The sequence below is a fragment of the Mobula hypostoma genome, chromosome 1 (genome assembly GCF_963921235.1).
Source record: "Mobula hypostoma chromosome 1, sMobHyp1.1, whole genome shotgun sequence".
NCBI classification, from domain to species: Eukaryota; Metazoa; Chordata; class Chondrichthyes; order Myliobatiformes; family Myliobatidae; genus Mobula; species Mobula hypostoma.
Window position 1 is genome coordinate 199,040,529 of NC_086097.1, and position 26,200 is coordinate 199,066,728.

The 26,200-nt window shown below is 41.6% G+C and overlaps 1 protein-coding gene across 4 annotated transcripts in view; it reads right to left on the reverse strand.

Annotated features, from left to right (window-relative positions):
- Positions 1–26,200, reverse strand: part of adcy8 (adenylate cyclase 8 (brain)) — a 156,556-nt gene that overhangs the window by 107,110 nt on the left and 23,246 nt on the right. For all 4 annotated transcript variants that reach the window (XM_063062962.1, XM_063062952.1, XM_063062943.1 and 1 more), the window contains exon 5: positions 154–281. In XM_063062962.1, coding sequence (XP_062919032.1) covers positions 154–281 — 128 coding nt within the window. The remainder of the gene's footprint in view (positions 1–153; positions 282–26,200) is intronic.

Sequence of the window (26,200 nt, forward strand, 5' to 3'; positions counted from 1 at the left end):
AAATCTCTGGAAAAGTTATTTATACTTAAAATGCATATTGGTTTCTGTTTTAATTATTAAATATGTAAATTTATATGTATTATGTACTGTTACTTCCGTAAAGTTAGATTTTCAACAAGTTGAGTCACAATTGCAGAATTGTGATGACTTTACCTTATGGTCTTGATCATGCTAAGGCCCATTTCAACGCAGCAGTGTGCATGGTCTTGCCGTGGCTCAGGGAGTCCAGATACGCAGTAATAGCAATCTCCCAGGATCTTAATTCTAAGACAGTGATGTTCCTAAAACATTATTAAAGTATTTAAATTAATATACTGCTTTTGCCAATTGTATCAGATGGAACTTTCTGATGGCATTCAACAAAATACTCACTGTTGTAGAGTAAAGCATATAATTTTGCTGTTTGCTATACATTTATAATAAAGTATATATTGCCGATTTTCATTTCACATTTATTGAAACTTCTGTCAATTATATTCAAAGGTTCAAAGGTAAAGTTTAATGTCAGAGAAATGTATACAATATACATCCTGAACTGCTTTTTCTTTGTAAAACATCCACGAAAACAGAGAAGTGCCCCAAAGAATGAATGACAGTTAAATGCCAGAAATCCAAAGAAAAATTACAAAATAGTCATTTCTCTTTGGAAATTAGGGTCTGTGAAATAGGCACTCTTAATAGGCAAGCCTAAGTACATATTAACTATCAAAGCATGTCTAGAATGACTGGGAATATACATTATACATTTATATAAATACTGTATATGTACTGTATATACCGTATGCAGACACATGATTCTGTAGGGGCTGGAATTTGGAACAACAACTAAGATGCTGCAGAAGTAGAATGGGGCATCTGTAGAGGGAAATTTTTTTGGATCAAAACCTTTCATCTGTATCAAATATGATGACAAAATATAGTATTAATGGTAAGACTCTAGGCAGTGTAGAGGATCAGAGGGATCTTGGGGTCCGAGTGGTTAAGAAGTCATATGGTGTATTAGCCTTCATCAACCATGGGATTGAGTTTAAGAGCCGAGAGGTAATGTTACAGCTATATAGGACCCTGTTCAGACCCCACTTGGAGTACTGTGCTCAGTTCTGGTCACCTCACTACAGGAAGGATGTGGAAACTATAGAAAGGGTGCAGAGGAGATTTACAAGGATGTTGCCTGGATTGGCGAGCATGCCTTCTGAGAATAGGTTGAGTGAACTTGGCCTTTTCTCCTTGGAGCGGCGGAGGATGAGAGGTGACCTGATAGAGGTGTATAAGATGGTGAGAGGCACTGATCGTGTAGATAGTCAGAGGCTTCTTCCCAGGGCTGAAATGGCTAACACGATAAGGCATAGTTTTAAGGTGCTTGGAAATAAGTACAGAGGAGATGTCAGGGGTAAGTTTTTTACACAGAGAGTGGAATGGACTGCCGGCGACGATGGTGGAGGCGGATACAATAGGGTCTTTTACGAGACTCCTGGATAGGTACATGGAGCTTAAAAAAAAAAATAGAAGGCTATGGGTAACCCTAGATAATTTCTAAAGTAATTACATGTTCGGCACAGCATTATGGGCCGAAGGGCCTGTATTGTGCTGTAGGTTTTCTATGTTTCTATGGATCAGGTATCTATTTATTCCCTTATTGAACAGTGGCATAATAACACACCACATGATGGCACATCTTTCTCCCCAGAAAATAACACTGCATGAAGTATTCAACAACTTCTGTGAATCCTTATGCTAACTATTGAGTCCTAAAGGACACAATGTGATCTAATTAGCTCCAGAATCAATACATATCCTAGTTAGTGATGCAAAATGGGCTGAATAATTCAGTATGTAAAGAAAAGTAAATGATTATTTGCTATGTGCCAAAAGGATGAAACACTGGGCAAGAGATGAACCCATACAATTCCAAGGTAGTGCAAGGTGAAGCAAACAAACCATAAGGAAATGAATAATCCTCTGTACAATACGAGGCACCTGTGTTCAGTTATTGGAAGTATAACGCGAGAATACAAATTTGTTAGTAACAACATTGTTTTCATTATAGACACATTGCTCATTTGGACAATGGGACTTAGAAACAGGTAGTTTTATGGGCAATATAAGCAATTGCCTGGTGAGTAAACATGGAAATAGAAAACTAGTAGTGAAAGACATCTGAGTTACAGTCATCATAATAAAATGAAAACATCTGAAAATTGGATAAGTGAAAAAAGATTAAGTTTAAATTGATGGGAAGCAACTTGAGTAAAATTCATCAAGTGATTGTACTGAACAGGAGCAAAAGTAAATGGAATGCTTTGAAAAGAGCACCTCTGGCTGCCACAATGCAAACCCTACGATTAGCAGCGAAGTTTAAAGTAAAAAAACAATTTTCCAATTGTATCTAAAGATAAGCTACTGGGAGTTAACAAAATAATCATAAAATTGAAACATACATGCTTTAAAAATAATTACATGGTGTGGTTTACTCCTACTCTTAAGCACTAAAAAGTGGCCTGCAGCTGCTGTATTGTCAGCAATCTTAACAGAAGGGCTGCTGCTGTCCCGACTGCTACAGAGCAGGATCAGGAACATGCTGCCAGTGGCCATTAAGCTCATGGTGGCTATCGATCTTATTGCTTCTGATTATATCTACAATACTTTGTTGTGATGGAGCTAACAGCAATATCTTGCTCTAAGACAGTGCAGTTTATTTTATTCTGCATTGGCAAAGAACAGCAGTCACCGTCACTACATGAATTCAAGAGGAACTTGGGCTTTCTGATTGTGCAGAACTACATTGACTGTAGTTATGATGCTTTCAGGGCACCAAGCATGACTTCTGAGATGTACTGTAAGAACAGATGATTTCTCCCACACCCTGAATGTTCAGCTGGCTATGTTTGAGGACACCAAAATATGATGATCAGGGCCAAGAAATGTACATGAAACATTCCTTCACTACAATCTGTTGCACTTCCTGTTTATGCCCCTCCTACTAAACTCATGGCAGGCAGGGGCCCTCTTCTAACCACCTGGTTTCTAAGTCCCATTGTCCAAACGAGCAATGTGTTTATAACAAAACCTATGTTGTTACTAACAAATTTGCACTTCGGGTCATACTTCCAATAGCTGAGCACAGGTGCCTTGGATTGTACAGAGGATCACTGAATTCCTTATGGTTTGATTGCTTCAGCCTGGGAACTGTATGGGTCCATCTCTTGCCCAGTGCTGCAGTAGGACAGAAGGAGAGGGAGGTAATAGGAAAGGAAGAAAGAGGGAAAATAGATACGGCAGGAAGGGAAAGGAAACATGTTCTTGACCAGACTGTCAAAGAGCAACACATCAGACTCAACTTTCACTCAGCAGTGTTCCAATTCTCTATTCCATAACAGTTTTGATCTTTCTTCTGACTCTGATCACTGCAGCACCCATAAGATTATAATAACGAGAGTATCTAGCCGTGATAGAAACATCAACTAAACATGCAGATCGAATCCCTTAGTGCCTACTTTCCATAAGCGTATGCCTGTATTCATTACTCTCAGTAGCCGCAGCACTGGCTGGGAAAAGCTGGTGCCTTCCTTTCAAAAAGACTGGAGATACTGTTGGAGGATGACTCGAGACCCTCTGTACCTGGACAGCTAAGCTTCAGATTGCATCATATCACCATGTGGGGCGGTGATCAGGTTGGCAAGAACACTGGGTAATTACTGCAATGGCACCATATATACTGTCACTTTGAGAGATAGGAACAGATTTGTGCTATACCAGGTTACTGTCTCTCCCCCAGGATAATGTCTCAATCATTCTGGTCAACTGTTGGAGGACTTCTTTTCATAGCGTGTTGTGAATCTCTTTCATCTTGATACCCACTGTTAGAGTGGTAGCTGTCTGAGATTGTTAATGCAGTACTGAACTGTTAAATAGTTTCTGATTATACTGCAGTGAGAGCTCAGAAATTGCCTTCAAACGCTGCAGGCAGAGGGATTCACAACCACTGAGGTGTGGTGAGCTACAACTCCCAAACTGGAAACAGTGATTTCCAAAATCTGCACAGATATTTGTAGAAGGTTGCAGTTGGATGCTACCTCACTTCTAAATGTACAAGAGACTTGAGGAAGGGCTGCTAAAGCACTAAGCTTTTCATTTAAAAAAAAAATTGCTCTTTTCTTGCTGGCTGCACCGTTTGTGTCCTTGAGAAGCTGGCCCCTGTGCTATCCTGTCCCCTTTTTTGGCTGCAGATCGCTAGTGCCTGATAATTCACCGCATGCAGATTCAATTAGGGGATGGAGGGATGATGAACAGTTCCTGGATTAGAGACAACCTTGGGAGGTGAATACTGTGTGAGGCTGGTGTGCCAGTGGGACTACTAGGTCATGGTGATTTAAGCTCCCTTTACAACCTTGTGTGAACACATTGAACCTTGGGTGGATTATGTCCAAGGCTTACATATGCCATTTTTGTATCCTCCCATTGTCACTTATGGGTGGGTACTGAGCAATGTAGAACGAAGACCTCTCTTCGCTTCACCTTATTAAACAGGCTCATAAATATTGCATCAAAATTGTGGTACCTGCTGTGACCTCTTCTAGCAAATAGTAAGTGCCTTTGGAATGTCTTTTACCACTTCATACCAGCTACAATGCAGTTACTCTTCAAGGAGAGCAGACTGGATTTGATCAGTACAAGTTAGTTTCAACTGGCACTAGCCGCTAATGAAATGGACCCTATTGTGATTTATTAAGGTAACCTAATAGCTGAACTCCAGGTAATAAGCAAGTAGCATGGATTTATTGTATTTCCTGCGCATGGTTGAGATACAGACCAAACTTTACATTACAATCCAAAGGCATATTTTACAGCGCTACATATTTTATGCCTCAACATACTTAGATTTTTTTAAAGCCTTTGACCAATTCATCTGCCATTCATCATCTTTAACAAAGATCAGAAATCAGTCTCACAAGACTATCATGTCATTACAGATGTCAGAAAGACAATTTGAGATGCATAGACCATTGATAATGGGAATATATTAGGCTAATTCAGGTACAATAGGAGAAATAGACCCATGACATTTTTTAATATGGATGTATGTGATATCAGGAACTTGAGTAACAACATACTGGATGGGCTTGTTCAAGGTTGCTGAGTTTGTAAATTACAAGGGGTTAGGTAGCTTGAGTCAGAGAGGATCTGTAATAGACAAAGACTATTGTACAAACCAGTAGGGCATTAGGATATCTTACCAGGACTATTAATAGTTGCCATCATAGAGATAAAGAGCACTGAAAGAGGTCAGATGAAGGCTACTGAATTAGTGGACAGATTAAGGGCTTTAGTAACAGAAATAAAATGAAGAACTAAATTACTTGAATTATTAGGTAGTTTACAACAGAAAAAATCCAAAATGTTTTAATGCCTAGATACAGGTTGGCTGTTTAGAATTTTTTATTTTGGTAGAATCTTTGCCCTCTGGAATAATTCCCAACACAAGCAGTAAGTGGAGATTTGCTTAAAATATTAAAAAGGATGCTGGCTGAGTTCCCAAGTGTCTAATGTGGCTAAAATAGACGGTGAGTCACTGCAAGTATGTTATGCAATCAATTTAGTCTCCAAGAACATGTTTGATCAATTTCAAAGGGAAGAGACAAATTATCTGCCTTTATCCTGATTAAGCCTAAGCAATATTTCTTGGACAGTTGGGAGGTAGTGAGTTCAAATGAAGATATGGGATGTTGAGCAGTATTTGCTTTTATAGAAGGTTACTTAGCTATTGGCATTTGTATTGGAGGACCAGCTAAAGTTCATATCTATTTTGCATTTTTAATACACACACACAAAATGCTGGTGGAATGCAGCAGGCCAGGCAGCACCTATAGGAAGAAGTACAGTCGACGTTTCGGGCCGAGACCCTTCGTCAGGACTAACTGAAAGAAGAGATAGTAAGTGATTTGAAAGTGAGAGGGGGAGGAGGAGATCTGAAATGATAGCAGAAGACAGGAGGGGAGGGGTGGATCTAAGAGCTAGAGAAGGGAGAGGATCATGGGATGGGAAACCCACCACCAAGCACATCTTTCCCTTCCCCCCTTTTTCTGCTTTCCACAGGAATCGCTCCCTACGCGACTCCCTTGTCCATTCGTCCCCCCCATTCCTCCCCACTGATCTCCCTCCCGGCACTTATCCTTGTAAGCAGAACAAGTACTACACATACCCTTACACTTCCTCCCCCACCACCATTCAGGGCCCCAAACAGTCCTTCCAGGTGAGGCGACACTTCACCTGTGAGTCGGCTAGGGTGATATACTGTGTCCGGTGCTCCCATATTGGCGAGACCCGACACAGCCTGGGAGATCGTTTCGCTGAATACCTACGCTCTGTCCACCAGAGAAAGCAAGATCTCCCAGTGGCCACACATTTTAATTGCACGTCCCATTCCCATTCTGATATGTCTATCCACGGCCTCCTCTACTGTCAAGATGAAGCCACATTCAGGCTGGAGGAAAAACACCTTATATTCCAACTAGGTAGCCTCCAACCTGACGGCATGAATATTGACTTCTCTAACTTTCGTTAATGCCCCTCCTCCCCTTCACACCCCATCCCTTATTTATTTACTTTATATATTTTTTATTTTTCCTTTTTTTTCCTCTCTCTTTTTTTTCTCCCTCTGTCCCTCTCACTATAACTCCTTGCCTGCTCTCCACCCTCTGGGCTCCCCTCCCCCTTCTCTTTCTCCCCAGGCTTCCCGTCCCATGGTCCTCTCCCTTCTCCAGCTCTTAGATCCACTCCTCCCCTCCTGTTTTCTCCTATCATTTTGGATCTCCCACTCCCACTTTCTAATCTCTTACTATCTCTTCTTTTAGTTAGTCCTGAGGAAGGGTCTTGGCCCGACCAAAACGTTGACTGTACCTCTTCCTATAGATGCTGCCTGACCTGCTGTGTTCACCAACATTTTTTGTGTGTTGCTTGAATTTCCAGCATCTGCAGATTTCCACATTTTTGCATTTTTAATACATCTTTTTGTCTCCTCTACTTCTCTTTCCTCCTTCAACATATTCTTTGAAGGAGGAAAGAAAAGCAGAGATGACCGTAAGAGCAGAATTAGGCCATTTGGCCCATCAAGTCTGCTGACATTCAATTGCGGCTGATCCTTTTTTTTCCTCTCTTCAGCTTCACTCCCCAGCCTACTCCCCAGAACCTTCGATGCTGTGGCCAATCAAGAACTTATCAATCTCCACCTTAAATACACCCAATGACCTGGCCTGTAGTACACAGCTGCCTGTGGTAACAAATTCCACAAATTCACCACACTCTGGTTAAAGAAATTTCTCCATGTCTCTGTTTTAAATGGATGCCCCTCCGTCCTGAGGCTGTGCCCTGTTGTCCTAGACTCGCCCACCATGGGTAACATTCTTTCCAACTTCTACTCTCTCTAGGCCTTTCAACATTCGAAAGGTTTCAATGAGATTCCCCCCCTGTCCACACATCCTCCTAAATTCAAGCCAGTACAGGCCCAGAGCCATTATATGATAACCCTTTCATTCCTGGAATCATCCTTGCGAACCTCCTCTGAACCCTCTCCAAAGTTAGCACATCTTTTCTTAGATAAGGAGGAGCCCAATACATTTTACTGACCAACTGTTCCAATGACCACTTTAGACTTATATGATGCATTGATTGCTAATGCTTTTGTAAAGTATTCACGAATATTTTACAATGTTATAGCTACTATAGTGAGGAAATTGGTTGTTTGTAAATTCGAAGCAGCTTAATTATCTACTTCTGTAATTATTCCAGCTAACTAATATATATTTTGCAATGATTAGCTATTAATGTAATATATTAATTAGCCTTCATTATTTTTCAATGTAGAGTTCAAGTTTAATTATCATTCAACCATATGTGAATACCCATGAATACAGCCAAATGAAACAGGGTTACAAATGAAACAATCACTGCTGCGATCGAATGCATCTTACTGGAAATTCCAGAATTAATTACTAGAAGTAATTGTTAGATTAGTGTCATTACCTTTAAGGACATCCTTGCTTACTTAGAGGACTGTGGCTATTAAATATGTTCTTCCCGATTATGGGGTAACCTGATCAACAAGTACTCTAATAATACTAAAGCCTTAAAGTACTGCCACAAAAGTGCTTCTAACAAATTTGCAGTTTTTGCTGAAACCTTTCTAATAGTGTGGTAGGTCTTTTTGAATCATAGAGTCATAGAGAAGTACAGCACAGAAACAAGCCCTTTAGCCAACTAGTCTGTGCTGAACCATTTAAACTGCCTATTCCCATCAAACTGCATCTGGACCCTCCATACTTCTACTATCCATGTACCTGTCCAAACTTCTCTTAAATGTTGAAATTGAACTTGCATGCACCACTTGTACTGCAGCTCACTCCACACTCTCGTGATCCTCTGAGTTAAGAAGTTTCCCTCATGTTCCCCTTAAACTTTTCACATTTCACCCTTAACCCATGACCTCTAGTTATTGCTCCACTGAACCTCAGTGGAAAAAGCTTGCTTGCATTTACCCCATCAAACCCCTCATAATTTTGTATACTTCTATCAAATTTCCCCTCAGTCTTCTACTTTCCAAGGAATTAGGTCCTAACCTATTCAATCTTTTCTTATAACTCAGGTCCTCCAGTCTTAGCAATATCCTTGTAAATTTTCTCTGTACTCTTTCAACCTTATTTACATCTTTCCTGTAGCTAGCTACCCAAAACTACAAACAATACTCCAAATTTGACCTCACCAATGTCTTACACAACTTCAAAAAAACATTCCATCTCCTGTACTCAATACATTGATTTATGAAGGCCAATGTGCCAAAAGCTTTCCTTATGATCCTGTCTACCCATGACACCACTTTTAATGTTAGCACTCATTTCACGAGGAGTTGAATATGAAAGTAAGGATGTAATGCTGAGGCTTTATAAGGCACCGGTGAGGCCTCACTTGGAGTATTGTGAGCAGTATCAGGCCCCCTATCTAAGAAGGGATGTGAAGGATGTGAGGTCACTGGAGAGGATTCAGAGGAGTTTCATGAGAATTATTCCAGAAATAACTGTTATTATATGAAGAAGAACGTTCGATGACACAGTGCCTGGGGATTTATTCAGTTTAATTTGCCTCAAGACAGTAAACACCTCCTCCTCTGTAATCTGTATAGGGTCCATGAAGTCAATGCTTCTTTGCCTCACTTCTATAGACCCTGCATCCATCTCCTGAGTAAATACAGAGTCAAAAAATCCATTTATGATCTACTGATGCATACAGACTTGCAGGAACTTTGAAGACTGTTTCAAGGACTCTGTCGTTTTCTCACTTCTCTCTTTTTTTAAAATCTCCAGTTCCCGCTGAATGGTCTCGGTCCGAAATGTCAACTGTACTCTTTTCGATAAATCCTGCCTGGCCTGCTTGAGTTCCTCCAGCATTTTGTGTGTGTTACTATATAGTCGGCCCTCCTTATCTGCGAGGGATTGGTTCCGGGATCCCTAGCGGATACCGAAAAACGCAGATGCTCAAGTCCCTTATTCAATCTGCCTCAATGTGGTGGACCTTAGGACCCAGCGGAACCCCGGACCTTATTTAACCTGTCTCAGTGAGGTGGATATTAGGACCCGGGGGCGCAGCTCTGAACTTGCAGCTTTTCTGTTCACAAAAATAATCATGATCACGATTGAAAATAAAGTGGAAATAATAAAGCGATCAGAAAGAGGTGAAGTGCCATCGGTCATTGGAAAAGTGTTAGGCTACAGTCAGTCAACGATCGGAACAATTTTACGGGATAAAGTGAGAAAGGCCCTGTCCCAATTAAAGCTACAGTTATTACTAAGCAACACAGTGGTTTAATTATTGGGTTTTGGGGTTTTTGGTTTTTGATCCTCCACATCAACCTGGCACGGATGGAGAGCGCGCTCAGGAGTGCTCTATCACTGGATCGAACTCGAGAATTTCCATTCCCGAGCCTGGCGCTGAAACATACGTTTCTTAAGTGTTTTATATGCATAGGAAGGTAAAATATATACTATATACTAAGATAAACGTTTGACTAACTGACGCTAAATAATGCCAGATATACCTGTTCCGACTTACTTAGTAAGAGAACATCCGTTTTTTTTCGATCCCGATCCACGATAACCTATGCACATCCTCCCATATACTTTAAATCATCTCTAGATTACTTATAATACCAAATATAATGTAAATGCTATGTAAATTAGTTGCTATACTGCATTGTTTAGGGAATAATGCCAAGAAAAAAAAGTCTATACAAGCTGGAAGAGCACTTCTGGGTTTTCTCGATTCACGGTTGGTTGAATTCGTGCATGTGGAACTCATGGATAAGGAGGGCCAACTGTATTTCCTTAGTTTCTTTCCACTAAAGTCAGTGCCCAAAATCCAGAGTGCACTACTAGTCAATTACCAGCTTATTTGGTTCAGCCGACAGTATGAATCAAATGGCCTTTTCCTGTGCTGTAATGTTCTATATTCAAAGCATGCTTAGTGATTGATCTAATAATGCCCATTATCTGTTATCTTTTCAATGTTTCAATTCTTTTCCATTCTTTAGAACATTGTGTTAGGGAAGCAGCATTTTAATATATTTTTGTAACATAAATGTTCATTCCTTTGCTCTTAGCCAAGCACTTTGTTTAATTTCTTTTCAATTTTAGAATATACACTTGATTATGTTTCTGAACTCCACCAATATTCAGAGATTTCTTTCTACCCTGCTTTCAATTGTCTTCCCAATGAGCATATAATTCATGATTCTTGCATGGTATTATCATTTTACTTCCAAATTTTCCATAAATCCATTAACTTCCTGAATCTGGAATAGTTAGGCATGGTATTTCCCACACTTCCTAATTGATGTCATTCTCAAATAGCTAGAGCTGAATTTCAATTTTGAAGTCAGTTATGAAAATGATATACTGCAAATGTGGAGCACCATCAAAATATATTTGCATAATAGATCTGATTAAAAAATAAGAAATTTGTTTCTTGTTGGGATCAGCTGACTGAAAACAGTTTCTACTAACTTCCTCCCTCCAAACTTTTGCTGCATGTTTATCCCATCGCCTCTCCTAAGAACAATCCTGGTTTTTCCAGATAAGTTATTTATTCTTTTGCCAAGCTGCTTTGCATCTCTGTAAGATAAACTTCCTAAAGTTTGGTGCACAAAATGGGTAGAGCATTGGGGTTTAACTAATATTATATAGCAGAAAAATATTCCAAATGCTGGAAATCTGAAATAACAACAGAAAACACCAGAAATACTTTGCAGGTTAAGTTGAATCTGTGGAGAAAGAACCAGAATTAGCATTTCAGGTGAATAATCTTTAAAGAATAATCAACATGAAATATTACCTCAGCTTCTCAATGCAAAAACCCTGGTTAGAACACATTTGCAATATTGTGTTCAGTTCTGGTTGCCTCATTACAGGAAGGAAATGGAAGGTTTAGAAACTGTACAGACGACATTACCACATGGATAGGGAGCATGTCATATAAGGATAGATTGAGCTAGCTGGGAATTTTCTCTCTGAAGAAGAGGCAACTTGATAAATGTGTACGAGATAAAAAGAGGCATGGGTCGAACGGATAGCTGGAGACTTCTTCCCAGGGCGGAAATACCTAATACCAGAAGGCATCATTTTAAGGTGATTGGAGGAAAGTATAGTTGGGGGGGAGGGGGAGAATGTCAGAAGAAAATTTTGTATACAGTGTAGTGGGTTCGTAAAATGCCCTGCCAACAGTGGTGGTAAAGATATTAGGAATATACACGAAACTCTTAAATAGGCACATGGGTAATGGAAAATTAGAGGGTTATGTAGGAGAGAAGGGTTAGTTGACCTTAAAAGCTCAACACTTCATGGGCTGGAAGGTCTGTACTGTGCTATAGTGTTCTATGTTCTCTTTGTCCACCAATAAAGTTGTAAGAGTACTCCTTACTGTAGTGTCATCAGATTTTGAGATTATGCCCCTCAGTTTGGAGGTTGTTATTATCAAAGAGAGATGTTGTCCCTTCTACTCTTCTCGTTTAAACAGTAAACAGCTATTCACTATTACTCTCCATTTTCTGGTCCTTGGATTTGTACCCAAACATCCTTAACCACTTGGATTCAAAGTTTTTGAAATGACCATTTAGTGATATTTTAGTAGAAACCTTTTGAAATGTTATGTGTACATCAGCATAACATGACCCACACAACCCTTATCAAACCTCTTCCTCTTCATCACCATAAACCAGTTACTCTTGAGCAATACATCACACATGTTCTTTACACCTTGTGAAATCTGCATACACTTGCATTCATAAGACTGTAAGACATAGAAGCAGAATTAGGCCCTTTGGCCCACCGAGTCTGCTCTGCAATTTTATCCATTTCCCTCTTAACCCCATTCTCCTGCCTTCTCATCATAACCATTCATGCTATGATTAATCAAGAACCTATTAAACTCTGTCTTATATACACCCAGTGACCTGGACTCCACAGCTGCCTGTGGCAACAGACTCCACAGATTCACCATCCTCTGACGGCAGAAAATCCTTGTCATCTGTTCTAAATGAACATCCCTCTATTCTGAAGCTGTGGCCTCTGTTCCTAGACTCCTCCATTATATAAATCACATGCAGTCTATCTAGGACTATCAACATTCGATAGGTTTCAATGAGATCCCCATTCATTCTTTTAAATTCCAGTGAATACAGGCTCAGAGTCATCAAACATTCCTCATATATCGTAACACTTACATTCTGGAATAATTCTCATGAATCTCCTTTGAACTTTTTCCAATGACATCACATCCTTTCTTAGATAAGGGGTCCTAAACTGCTCACAATACTTCAAGTGAGGTGTCATTGGTGCCTTATAAAGCCTCAGTATTACATCCTTACTTTTATATTCAAATCCCCTCAAAATGAGTGTTAATATTGCACTTGCCTATCTCACCACTGACTCAGCCTGCAAGTTAACCTTTAGGGAACCCTGCATGAGGACTTCCAAGTCCCTTTGCACCTTGGATTTTTGAATTTTCTCCTTGTTTAGAAAACAGTCTACACTTTTATTCCTTCTACCAAAGTGCAAGACCATACATTTCCCAATTGCATTCCATCTTCCACCTCTTTGCCCGTTCTCCTTATCAGCAGCCTCCCTGCTTCCTGAACACTACCTGTCCCTCTACCTACCTTAGTATCTTCCGCAAACATAGCCACAAAGCTATCAATTCCAACATCCAAGGCATTGGCCTATAACATTGAAATAAGCTGTCCCAACACAGGCAGCTGTGGAACACCACTAGTCACTGGCAACCAACTGCAAAAGGCTCCTTATATTCCCACTTTTTTCTTCCTGCCTGTCAGTCAATTTTCTATCCATACTCTTTCCTGTAATAACATGGGCTCTTTTCTTGCTGAGCAGCCTCATGCATGGCACCTTCTCAAAGGTCTTCTGAAAATCCAAATACACAACATCCACTGATTCTCCTTTGTCTGTCCTGCTTGTTTCTTCCTCAAAGAATTCCAATAAAATCAGGCAAAATTTTCCCTAGAGGAAAACATCCTGAGTTTGGTCCATTTTATCATGTGCTTCCAAGTACCCTGAAACCTTATCCTTAACAATTGACTCCAATATCTTTCCAATTATTGAGGTCAGGCTAACTGGCTGACAATTTTCTTTATCCTGCCTCCCTCTCTTTTTGAAGAGTGGAGTGACATTTGCAATTTTCTAATCCTCTGGAACCACGCAAGAATCTATTGATTCTTGAAAGATCATTACTAATGCTTCTACAATCTCTTCAACTACCTCCTTCAGAACATTGGGATGTCTGACTTGTCCAGGTGACATCAATTTTCAGACATTTCAGCTCCTTGGCACCTTCTCCCTAGTAATAGCATCAGCACTCACTTCTGCCCCCTGACACTCCTGAACTTCTGGTATACTGTCTTCCACAGTGAAGAATGATGCAAAATACTTATTCAGTTCATCCACCATTTCCTTGTGCCTCATTACTACCACTCTAGCATCATTTTCTAGCTGTCTGATATCTACACTCACCTCCCTTTTTATATATCTGAAAAAGCTTCTGGTATCTTCTTTGCTGTTATTGGCTAGTGTACCTTCATTTTTCTTTTCCCAGCTTATGGCTTTTTAAGTTACCTCTGTTAGTTTTTAAAAACTTCCCAATCCTCTAACTTTCCACTAATTTTTGTTATATTACAGTATATGCCCTCTCTTGTGCTTTTTTGTTGGCTTTGGTTTTCTTTGTCCGCCAAGTTTGTGTCATCCTGCCTTTAGAATATTTCTTCCTCTTTGAAATGTATCGATCCTGCGCTTTGTGAATTGCTCCTAGAAACTCCAGCCACTGCTGCTCTGCTTTCATCCCTGCTAGCATCCCCTTTCAATCAAATTTGGCCAGCTCCTCTTTCATGCCTCTGTAATACCCTTATCCCCACAGTAATATTGGTACATCTGACTTTACCTTCTCCCTCTCAAATTGCAGGTAAATTCTCCCATTTTATGATCATTGTCTCCTGAGGGTTCTTCTACCTTAATCTCCCTAATCAAATCTGGTTCATTACACAACACCCAATCCAGAATAGCTGGTGAGTACAATCACAAGCTGCTCTAAAATAATATCTTGTAGGCAGAATACAAATTCTCTCGCACAAAATCTGGCACCAACTTGATATTCCCAATCTATCTGCATATTGAAATCCCCAGGTATATCATAACATTCCCCTTTTGACATGCCTTCTCTACCTCCTGTTGTAATTTGTAGCCCACATCCTGGCTATTGTTCAGATGTCTATTTTATCCTTGCTGTTTCTTAACTCTACCCACAAGGATTCTAAATCTTCCAATCCTATGCCAACCCTTTCTAGCTTTTCATTCCAGGAATGAAAGGGTTATCATACGAGGAACGTTTGATGGTTCTGGGTCTGTACTTGCTGGAATTAGAAGGATGGGGGGGGGGGATCTCATTGAAACCTTTCCAATGTTGAAAGGACTAGACAGAGTAGATATGGAAAGGATGCTTCCCGGGTTGGGTGAGTCTAGGACAAGAGGGCACAGCCTCAGGATAGAGGGGCGTCCATTCAAAACAGAGATGCAGAGAAATTTTTTTAGTCAGAGGGTGGTGCATTTGTGGAATTTGTTGCCACAGGCAACTATGGAGTCCAGATCATTGTGTCACTTCCTGACACTGTATTCCATCTGCCATTTCTTTGTCCATTCTCTTAAACTGTCTAAATCCTTCTGTAGCCTCTTTACTTCCTGAAAACTACCTGCCCCTCCACCTATCTTCATAACATCTGCAAAGTTTGCATCAAAGCCATCAATTCCATCATCCAAATCATTGACATATAATGTAGAAGGAATCTGTCCCAACACAGACCCCTGTGGAACACCACTTGTCACCAGAAGCCAAGCAGAAAAGGCTCCCTTTATTCCCACTCTTTGCATCCTGTCAATTAGCCACTGCTTTATCCATGCTAGAATCTTTCCTGTAATATCGTGGACTTGTAGCTTGTAAAGCACCTTCATGCGTAGCACCTTGTCAAAGTTCTTCTGAAAATCCAAGTGCACCATATCCACCAATTCTTCTTTGTCTATCCTAAGAGACTATCTTCTCTTTTATGTATCCTTGGATGTCAAGCTCCTAACTATAATCTCCTTTAGGCATGACTCAGTGATGCCCACATCATACCCACCAACCTCTAATTGCGCTACAAGGTCTTCTACATTATTCTGTGTACTGTGTGCATTCAAATATAACACCTTCAGTGCTGTATTCATCACCCTTTTTGATGTTGTCCCCCTGTTAAGTTGCTACTCATCCCATTTGCCTGTCCTTCCTGACAGTCACACTACACACTGTCTCTGCTTGTATGCCAACTGACCGATCCTCAGCCGTATCACTCTCGTTCCCATACCCCTGCCAGCTTAGTTTAAATTTTCCCCAACAGCTCTAGCAAACCTGTCCACAAGGATATTGGTCCCCCTAGGGTTCAGGTGTAACCCGTCCCTTTTCCAGAGGTCATAGGTCCCCCTAGGGTTCAGGTGTAACCGATCCCTTTTCCAGAGGTCATAGGTCCCCCTAGGGTTCAGGTGTAACCCGTCCCTTTTCCAGAGGTCATAGGTCCCCCTAGGGTTCAGGTGTAACCCGTCCCTTTTCCAGAGGTCATAGGTCCCCCTAGGGTTCAGGTGTAACCCGTCCCTTTTCCAGAGGTCATAGGTCCCCCTAGGGTTCAGGTGTAACCCGTCCCTTTTCCAGAGGTCATAGGTCCCCCTAGGGTTCAGGTGTAACCCGTCCCTTTTCCAGAGGTCATAGCTTCAGGTCATAGATCTCTGTGCATGTTTTTTTTTTGCAAAACTCAAAAGACATTTCAGTTTGTCTAACAGATAATTCTGCCAAGCTCAAATCTCAATGTCGAAACTAACACCGTTTAGAAACTATAGAAAACTACAGCAGAGAAACAGGCCTTTTGGCCCTACTTGGCTGTGCCGAACCATTTTCTGCGTAGTCCCACTGACCTGCACACGGACCATATCCCTCCATACACCTCTCATCCATGTAACTGTCCAATTTATTCTTAAATGTTAAAAAAGAACCCACATTTACCACCTCGTCTGGCAGCTCATTCCATACTCCCACCACTCTCTGTGTGAAGAAGCCCACCCCAATGTTCCCTTTAAACTTTTCCCCCCTCACCCTTAACCCATGTCCTCTGGTTTTTTTTCTCCCCTTTCCTCAGTGGAAAAAGCCTGCTTGCATTCACTCTATCTATACCCATCAAAATTTATATACCTCTATCAAATCACCCCTTATTCTTCTATGCTCCAGGGAATAAAGTCCTAACCTATTCAACCTTTCTCTGTAACTGAGTTTCTCAAGTCCTGGCAACATCCTTGTAAACCTTCTCTGTACTCTTTCAACCTTATTTATATCCTTCCTGTAATTTGGTGACCAAAACTGAACACAATACATCAGATTCGGCCTCACCAATGCCTTATACAACCTCATCATAACATTCCAGCTCTTATACTCAATACTTTGATTAATAAAGGCCAATGTACCAAAAGCTCTCTTTACGACCCTATCTACCTGTGACGCCACTTTTAGGGAATTTTGTATCTGTATTCCCAGATCCCTCTGTTCTACTGCACTCCTCAGTGCCTTACCATTAACCCTGTATGTTCTACCTTGGTTTGTCCTTCCGACGTGCAATACCTCACACTTGTCTGTATTAAACTCCATCTGCCATTTTTCAGCCCATTTTTCCAGCTGGTCCAAGTCCCTCCGCAGGCTCTGAAAACCTTCCTCACTGTCTACTACACTTCCAATCTTTGTATCATCAGCAAATTTGCTGATCCAGTTTACCACATTATCATCCAGATCATTGATATAGATGACAAATAACAATGGACACAGCACTGATCCCTGTGGCACACCACTAGTCACAGGCCTCCACTCGGAGAAGCAATTCTCTACTACCACTCTTTGGCTTCTTCCATTGAGCCAATGTCTAATCCAATTTACCACCTCTCCATGTATACCTAGCAACTGAATTTTCCTAACTAACCTCCCATGCGGGACCTTGTCAAAGGCCTTACTGAAGTCCATGTAGACAATATCCACTGCCTTCCCTTCATCCACTTTCCTGGTAACCTCCTCGAAAAACTCCAATAGATTGGTCAAACATGACCTACCACGCACAAAGCCATGTTGACTCTCCTTAATAAGTCCCTGTCTATCCAAATGCTGTAGGGGGTGTATGGGGTGTCAGGGAGGGGTAGCACCTCTGGTGGGGGAACATGTCGCGTCCTTTTCAGGGTGGTTAGTCCACCTTTGGTCCCCACCTGGCACTCAGCTCTCACCTGTGGCTCCCCGTAGCTGTTTGCATGAGACAGCAGCCACACCCCAGGCAACGGCTTCGACAAGCTGGCTAAACCAGGTGAGGGTAGCCGACGGGTCTCAAACCCTTGGTGTGATAGGGAGTTGTCTATTCCAGCACGTGAACACAGACACCAGTGGATTGAGCGGACGAGACCTATGGAAGGTCCAACGGTCAAGAAGGCGGTCTCTGCAAGTGTCGTGGAACGTGTAGAGCAGGACAAGACACAGAAGACGTCCTGGTCATCCACTGCGCCTAGTCCCATCTCCAGCCGTCTAGACTCTGTCTTGCCACTGGATCCAGATGGGAATTGGGAAGAGAGAGTGAGGCTGACACTGCGCAACTCTCCCTCACTTAAATCCAAATCACGCGCTAGTCTTGACACCATCATAATGGTGTTGAGGTCCTCATCGACGTCAACAATGGACGAACAACCAACCAACCAATCCAAATGCTTGTAGATTCTGTCTCTTAGTACTCCCTCCAATAACTTACCTACTACCGACGTTAAATTTACCAGCCTATAATTTCCCCGATTACTTTTCGATCCTTTTTTAAATAACGGAACAACATGAGCCACTCTCCAATCCTCCGGCACCTCACCTGTAGACAGCGACATTTTAAATATTTCTGCCAGGGCCCCCGCAATTTCAACACTAGTCTCCTTCAAGGTCCGAGGGAACACCCTGTCAGGTCCCGGGGATTTATCCACTTTAATTTTCCTCAAGACAGCAAGCACCTCCTCCCTTTCAATCTGTACAGTTTCCATGATCTCACTACTTGATTCCCTTAATTCCATAGACTTTATGCCAGTTTCCTTAGTAAATACAGACGCAAAAAACCTATTTAAGATCTCCCCCATTTCCATTGGTTCCGCATATAGCCGACCACTCTGATCTTCAAGAGGACCAATTTTATCCCTTACAATCCTTTTGCTCTTAATATACCTGTAAAAGTTCTTTGGATTATCCTTCACTTTGACTGCCAAGGCAACCTCATGTCTTCTTTTAGCCCTCCTGATTACTTTCTTAAGTATTTTCTTGCACTTCTTATACTCCTCAAGCACCTGATTTACTCTCTGTTTCCTATACATTTCATACAACTCCCTCTTCTTCTTTATCAGAGTTGCAATATCCCTGGAGAACCAAGGTTCCTTATTCCTATTCAATTTGCCTTTAATCCTGACAGGAACATACAAACTCTGCACTCTCAAAATTTCTCCTTTGAAGGTTTCCCACCTACCGATCACATCTTTGCCAGAGAACAACCTGTCCCAATCCATGCTTTTTAGATCCTTTCTCATTTCTTCAAATTTGGCCTTCTTCCAGTTCAGAACCTCAACCCTAGGACCAGATCTATCCTTGTCCATGATCAAATTGAAACTAATGGTGTTATGATCACTGGAACCAAAGTGCTCCCCTACACAGACTTCCGTCACTTGTTCTAACTCGTTTCCTAACAGGAGATCCAATATTGCATCTCCTCTAGTTCGTCCCTCTATATATTGATTTAGAAAACTTTCCTGAACACATTTTACAAACTCTAAACCATCTAGACCCCTAACAGTATGGGAGTCCCAATCAATATATGGAAAATTAAAATCCCGTACCACCACAACTTTGTTTCCTGTAGTTGCCTGCTATCTCCCTGCAGATTTGCTCTTCCAAGTCTTGTTGACTATTGGGTGGTCTGTAATACAATCCCACTAATGTGGCCATACCTTTCCTGTTTCTCAGCTCCACCCATAAGGACTCAGTAGACAAGCCCTCTAATCTGTCCTGCCTGAGCACTGCTGTAATATTTTCCCTAACAAGCAATGCTACTCCCCCACCTTTCATTCCTCTGCCTCTCTCACATCGATCACAAGAGTTTCTTTCTCTTTTGTCTTTATTGGCTGAACTAGGTATTATTGAATAAAGTCTGAAGCCAAGTGGTGTTAAGAAATATTAAGAAATGTGGGTGGCCGGGGTTTTAGGTGAAGCTTAAAGGAAGAGAGAGGGTTAGAGAAAACTGGGGCTTGGAACAAGAGATGATTGCAAATCCAGAATTTGAAGCCTAAGCAAATAAAGGAATGGATACCAATAATGGGGCAATAGATAGGACAGGATTAGATATTGTACTGTATTTAATACTTCAGCAATATTTAAGAAATATTGTAACTATACTGTTTGATTAAGCATTCTTTATTTGTTTACATAATTCATTACGGGTTGTATGAAAGAATTATGTGAATGGTATAAGTTATTACACCTCCATAACATATGTGTGTACCTCACAAAATGAATTTGAATGGCATTTCAAAGGTATTAAATTGAAGCCTGCAGATATCCAACTTGGAACTTAGACTGAAGAAAAGATAACTCCCATGGGAATGACATTTGTTGCAGTGAAATACAGCAACCAACAGGGCACGTTAAGCTTGTATGCGGTAAAAACAGGAGGGCAGCATTGTGAGGCTGTGATTAGCTGAGACATCTACAACTTGATTAGAGATCCATCCGCCATTGGCATGCCACATCCCCTGCAATGGAGTCAACTGAAAGTGAATAACTAAAGGTACTGAATGATGCCACAGCAGTGTTCAAGTATGGCATGGGAAAACTCAGACATATCAAGGGTACAATAGTTTAAATGAAAATGCTATGCCTAAGTTTTAAAAAGGCTATTCAGTTTCATATACCATTCTTGATAAAGTTGCCAGTGAGCTAGATCGCATGGAAACTGAAGGAATTCTTTCCAATGTTGAGTGGAGCTTATGGGCAATAGAAGTGGTCCCAGTGGCCAAGAAGGATGGGTCTTTCAGGATCTGTGGTGATCTCAATGTCAGCATCAAGCCAGTACTGAAAATAGATCAATACCCTCTGTCCAGGATGGATGATATCTTTGCAAACCTTTCTGGAGGGAAAACTTCAGCAAAGTGGACTTAGCTGAGGCCATCTGCAGATGGAGATGGAAATAGAGTCCAAAGTGCTTCTCACCATGAACAATTCGCAAAGGTCTTTATCGCTATAAGAGGCTTATTTTTGGAGTAGCATCAGTACCTGGCAGAAAGCTATGGAGCAGGTGCTGCGAGGTTGCCCTGGCACTCAGTGTTACCTGGATGACATCGTTATTGCCAATAAGGATAAAAAGGAACATCTACAAAATTTCAAGACAGTGTTAAAAAGATTAGAAGATTATGGGCTCAGACTATGATTCAACAAGTATGCTTTAAACCAAGCGTCCCTTACTGTGGTCACAGCACTGCCACACAAGGTATTTCACAAGTATACTGAGAAAATTCAAGAAAATGGTGGATGCCCCAAGGCCAAAGGGGGTGTCAGAGTTCCAGTCCTTTTTAGGATTTGTCAATTACTCTAACAGGTTCCTGCCAAACATGGTTACTGTACTGTACCCCTTGAACTCATTACTACAGGTTGGGAAGAAATGGCAATATGGGCAAAGCAGTGTGAGGTGGCTTCCCAAAAGCCGAAAGAAATTGTGACAGTGGACACTGTACTCACACGTTATGATCTACAATGTGTAGTGAAGTTGGCCTATGTTACTTCACCTTATGGTAGAGGTGCAGAAATGTCACATGTTATGAGTGATGGAAAGCCTCATAGCCTTTTCATCACTTTCTCTTACCGCTACAGAGAGAAATCATGCACAGATCGACAGAGAGGCCTTGAGTCTGCTTTGGGCTGTAAAGCCTTTCAACCAGTACCTGCATGGGAGAGAGTTTGCCCTCATTATTGATCATCAACTACTGGCGTCCATTTTCAATCCACAGAAAGGATGTTCTACTAACAGCAGCAGCACGAATGCAGAGATGGGCTCTGTTTCTTGCAGGACACTATTACAGGATTGAATTCAAGAGGGCAATTAATCATGGAAATTCTGTGGATTGTCCCCTTTATCCTCGGAAAAGGAATTAAGTGGAAACTTTTCAAAAGAGGACACTACTCTAAGTATTCTCCCAAATTTAAAATCTCCCTATTAAGGCAAAGATGATCCGAAAGGAAACCAGAAGAGATATCGCACTCTCTCAGGTCTATATGGCCACTCACAATGGCTGGAATGTGTAGCAGAAATTCCAGTTCCCTTATTTTTATCAGCACCAGGATGAGCTTGCCCTTGGTGGGAAGTTCCCTTATGTGGGGATCGAGAGTTTTGTTTGTTTCAAGCTGAGAGCTAAAGTGTTGGAGGAGCTACATGGCGATCATTTTGACTATGCCTAGATGAAAGTGTTGGCTCAAAACTTTGTCTGGTGGCCTGGGATAGATCAGCAGATCGACCAGCTTGCCATGCACTATTAAAGACAACACCATGTCCAGAAGATACCAAGAGTAGCGGCTCTCCATCTCTGGGAAAGGACTGCATTGCCCAGGCCAAGGATTCATATGGATTTTGCTGGACCATTCACGGGTACAAATTTCTTGGTAGTTGTGGGTGCAGCCATTAGTGGGCCAGAAGTGTTCTCAATAGCCACCACTACAGCTTTGCGTACTGTTGACGTGTTGAGAAGCCTTTTCACAAGGACTGGTGCTCCAAAACAATTAGTCAGTGACAGTGGACCACAGATTGTTGTGGAACAGTTTCAGTCATTCCTGAAAATGAATGGAATAGGATATATTACATCTGCATCGTACCACCTAGCTACAAAAGACTTGGCAGAAAGGTTTGCCCAGAGTCCACAGAACGCACTGTAAGCAAATTCAGCAGAACACACTACACTAACATTGAATCAGAAGCTCGCCAACTTCCTCCTTGCATGTCACAATGCAGCACACTCCACACCCAACAACTCACCAGCTATGCTGTTCCTGGGTCATCCCTTGCGCTCAGGCTTGGATTTCCTCAAACCCAATTTCAGAAGGAGTATGCAGGACAAACAGCAGAGACAAATTGAGGGCTCCTCAAACAAGGAGGGTTGTTGTTTCACTCCGGGACAAGAAGTCCCGGCGAGGGATACAGAGATGTTCAAAGGAGGGTACTTGGAAAGGTTAAGGACAGAACTGGACCGCTCCCTCCACAGTGGAGATTGCTTCTGATGTCATCTGAAGATGACACATTGATCAGTTGAGGAGAGCAGAGTCAATTGTTAGGGAAGAAAGGTGTCCAGAGCTGTCAGTCTCAGAGTCAACTCCAACGACCATGATGGAGCAGGCCCCAAAAACCTGAGATTGTTTCACAACCACAAGTCTCACCTGCCAAGCTCAGTAACCCCACCTCATTAAGGGCTATACGGAAGAATTATGAGAGTGGTATACGTCACAACACCACCGCATCACAAGTGAGCGCCTCACTAAAGACAAGGGCAGTAAAACTAAGGGACATATTTCCCACCTCATGTTTTTTTTCTTTTGAGTAATTTCTAGATTTCCAAAACATAACAGATACAAGTCCAGAATTGAAGAGTAAAGATCTCCACGTTGTAGGGCAGGAGGAGATTATCAGGTTAGAAGGGAGAAAGTCATGAGGAATTTGAATATTGGGGTGATAAGTTTAACTTCAAGATATTATCAGATTAGATATCGTGCAGGCATGTGGCACAGGGCAATGAATGACCTGGCCTTGGTCTATGTTAGAACACTGACAGCAGAGTTTTGGAACAGCTGAATTTTATGCTGTATGGAAGACGAGAGAACAACCATAACCCCATGAGGTAATACCTAAAAAAAAAAGCCTAAAATTGCAGTGGCAGACATTTAAAGAGATTTTTCATCTATATCAACAAAGGTACATACTAGTGAAAAAGAAGGAAGGTCAGAAGGAAGCATCTTCTGTGGCTAACTAAAGAAGATAAGGATGGTAATGAATTGAAGGAAAAGCATGCAGTGAACTCAGCCCAATTTTAGAAATCAGGCAGAAAGATGACTAAGAAAAAAAATGAAGAGGGAGGTGGAAAGGGCATGTTATAAGGGTAATGACACAATTGTAATGGGGAACTTGAATATGCAAGGGGATTGGAAAAATCAGGCTGCTGTTGGATCGAAAAAGAGGAAATTTGTTGAATGCCAATGAGATGGCTTTTTAGATCAGCTTGTGCTTGAGCCTACTCGGGGAAAGGCTATCTTAGATTGGGAGTTGTGTGATAACCCAGATTTTATTAGTCAGCTTAACATAAAGGAACCCTCAGAAGATAGTGATCATAATATAATTGAATTCATACTGCATTTTGAGAGGGAGAAGCACAAGTCAAATATATCAGTATCGCAATGGAATAAAGGCAATTACAGAGGCATGAACTTGCCCAGGTGGGCTGGAGGGGGGATACTGGCAGGAATGACGGCAGAACAGAGGAGGCTGAAGTTTCTGGGCATAGTTCACAATGTGCAGGACAGCTAAGTCCCACAGAATAAGAAGTTCTCAAATGGTACAGGTAGATAACTGTGGCTGACTAGGGAAGTTAAGGACTCCATAAAAGCCAGGGCAAGGGCATATAAGGTAGCAAAAGTGAGTGGGAATTTGGATGATTGGGAAGCTTTTAAAATCCAACGAAAGGCAATTAAAAATGTTATAAAGAGGGGAAGATGAAATATGAGGGCAAACGAGTAGCTAATATAAAGCAGGATACTAGAAATTTTTCGGTTATATAAAGAATAAAAGGGAGGCGAGAATTGATATTGGACCACTGGAAAATGATGTAGGTGAGGCAGTAATGGGGGACAAAGGAATGGCAGATGAACTTAATAAGTACTTTGCTTCAGTCTTTACTGTGGAAGACATTAGCTGTATGCCAGAGGTCCGTGAGTACCAGGGAGCGGGAGTGAGTGCCGTTGCTATTGCAAAGGAAAAAGTGCTAGGCAAACTCAAATATATTAAGGTGGATAAGTCACGTGGACCAGATGGATGACATTCCAGGGTCCTGAGAGAGGTTGCTGAAGGGATAACGGATGCATTGGTCATGATATTTCAAGAATCACTTGATTCAGGTATGGTCCCGGAGGACTGGAAAATTGCAAATGTCACTCCACTCTTTAAGAAGGGAGGAAGACAGAAGAGTGAAAGTTATAGGCCAGTTAGCCTAAGCTCAGTGGTTGGGAGAGTTTTGGAGTCTATTATTAAGGATGAGGTTTCGGGGCACTTGGGAGATTAATGATAAAATGAGTCAAAGTCAGCATGGTTACTGTAAAGGGAAATCTTGCCACAAAAAATCTATTAGAATTCTTCGAGGAAGTAACAAGCAGGGTGGACAACGGAAAGGCAGTGGATGTCATTTACTTAGATTTTCAGAAGGCATTTGATAAGGTGTCTCAGATGAGATTGCTTAAGATGATAAAATCCTCTGGTGTTACAAAAAAGATACTGGCATGGATAGAGAAATAGCTGACAGGTAGTAGGCAGTGAATGGTAATAAAGGGGGCATTTTCTGGGTTGGCTGCTGGTGACTAGTGGTGTTTGTTAGGGGTCAGTATTAATGCCACTACTTTTCACATTGTCAATGATTTAGATAGTGGAATTGATGGTTTTGTGGCAAAGTTTGCAGATAATACAAAGATACATGGAGGGATAGATAGTGCTGAGGAAGCAATGCGATTGGAGAAGGACTTAGACAAATTGGAAGAATGGGCAAAAAAGTGGCAGATGGAATGCAGTGTTGGGAATTGTATGATAATGAGAGAATGAGAGATAATTGTATAATAATTAGAGAAGAGAAGATGGTGGCGCGACACAGCGTTCAGCGGCCACTCGAAATGAATATCTGTTATTTGTTAATTAGGATGCCGTGCACAATCCTGATTTGATGGGGACAGACGTGAGAAGCACAGAGGAACATCTGGAGAAACTTCTGAAATGCCTGCTTCACTGCCGCTGTTATTGTGCGATCCAGAATCTCTGGAGGGGAAGGCCCCAGATCCTTAGCTTTGCCTGTTGCTTGGCGGCCGGGGCTGGGGTCAAAGCGCTCGGCAGAGATGGTGCTCGGTGTCGGAGGGCTGGTCGGAGGCTCAAAGTTTTTGGACGGACTCAGAGTTGGCTGTGGTCAGGTGCTTCCAGGGTGCTGCATCGGCAAGTTTGCGGCACTGGAGGTTCATGGCAGGGAGAGTTTTTCTTCCTTCTACTGTCTGTGTGAGATGATGAGGCTATCGGGACTTTGAGACTTTTTTTAACTGTGCTCATGGTCTGCTCTTTATCAAATTACGGTATTGCTTTGCACTGTTGTAACTATATGTTATAATTATGTGTTTTTTGTCAGTTTTAGTCTTGGTCTGTCTTGTGTTTCTGTGGTATCATTCTGTAGGAACATTGTATCATTTCTTAATGCATGCATTACTAAATGACAATAAACGATGACTGAGTGTCCTCATAATC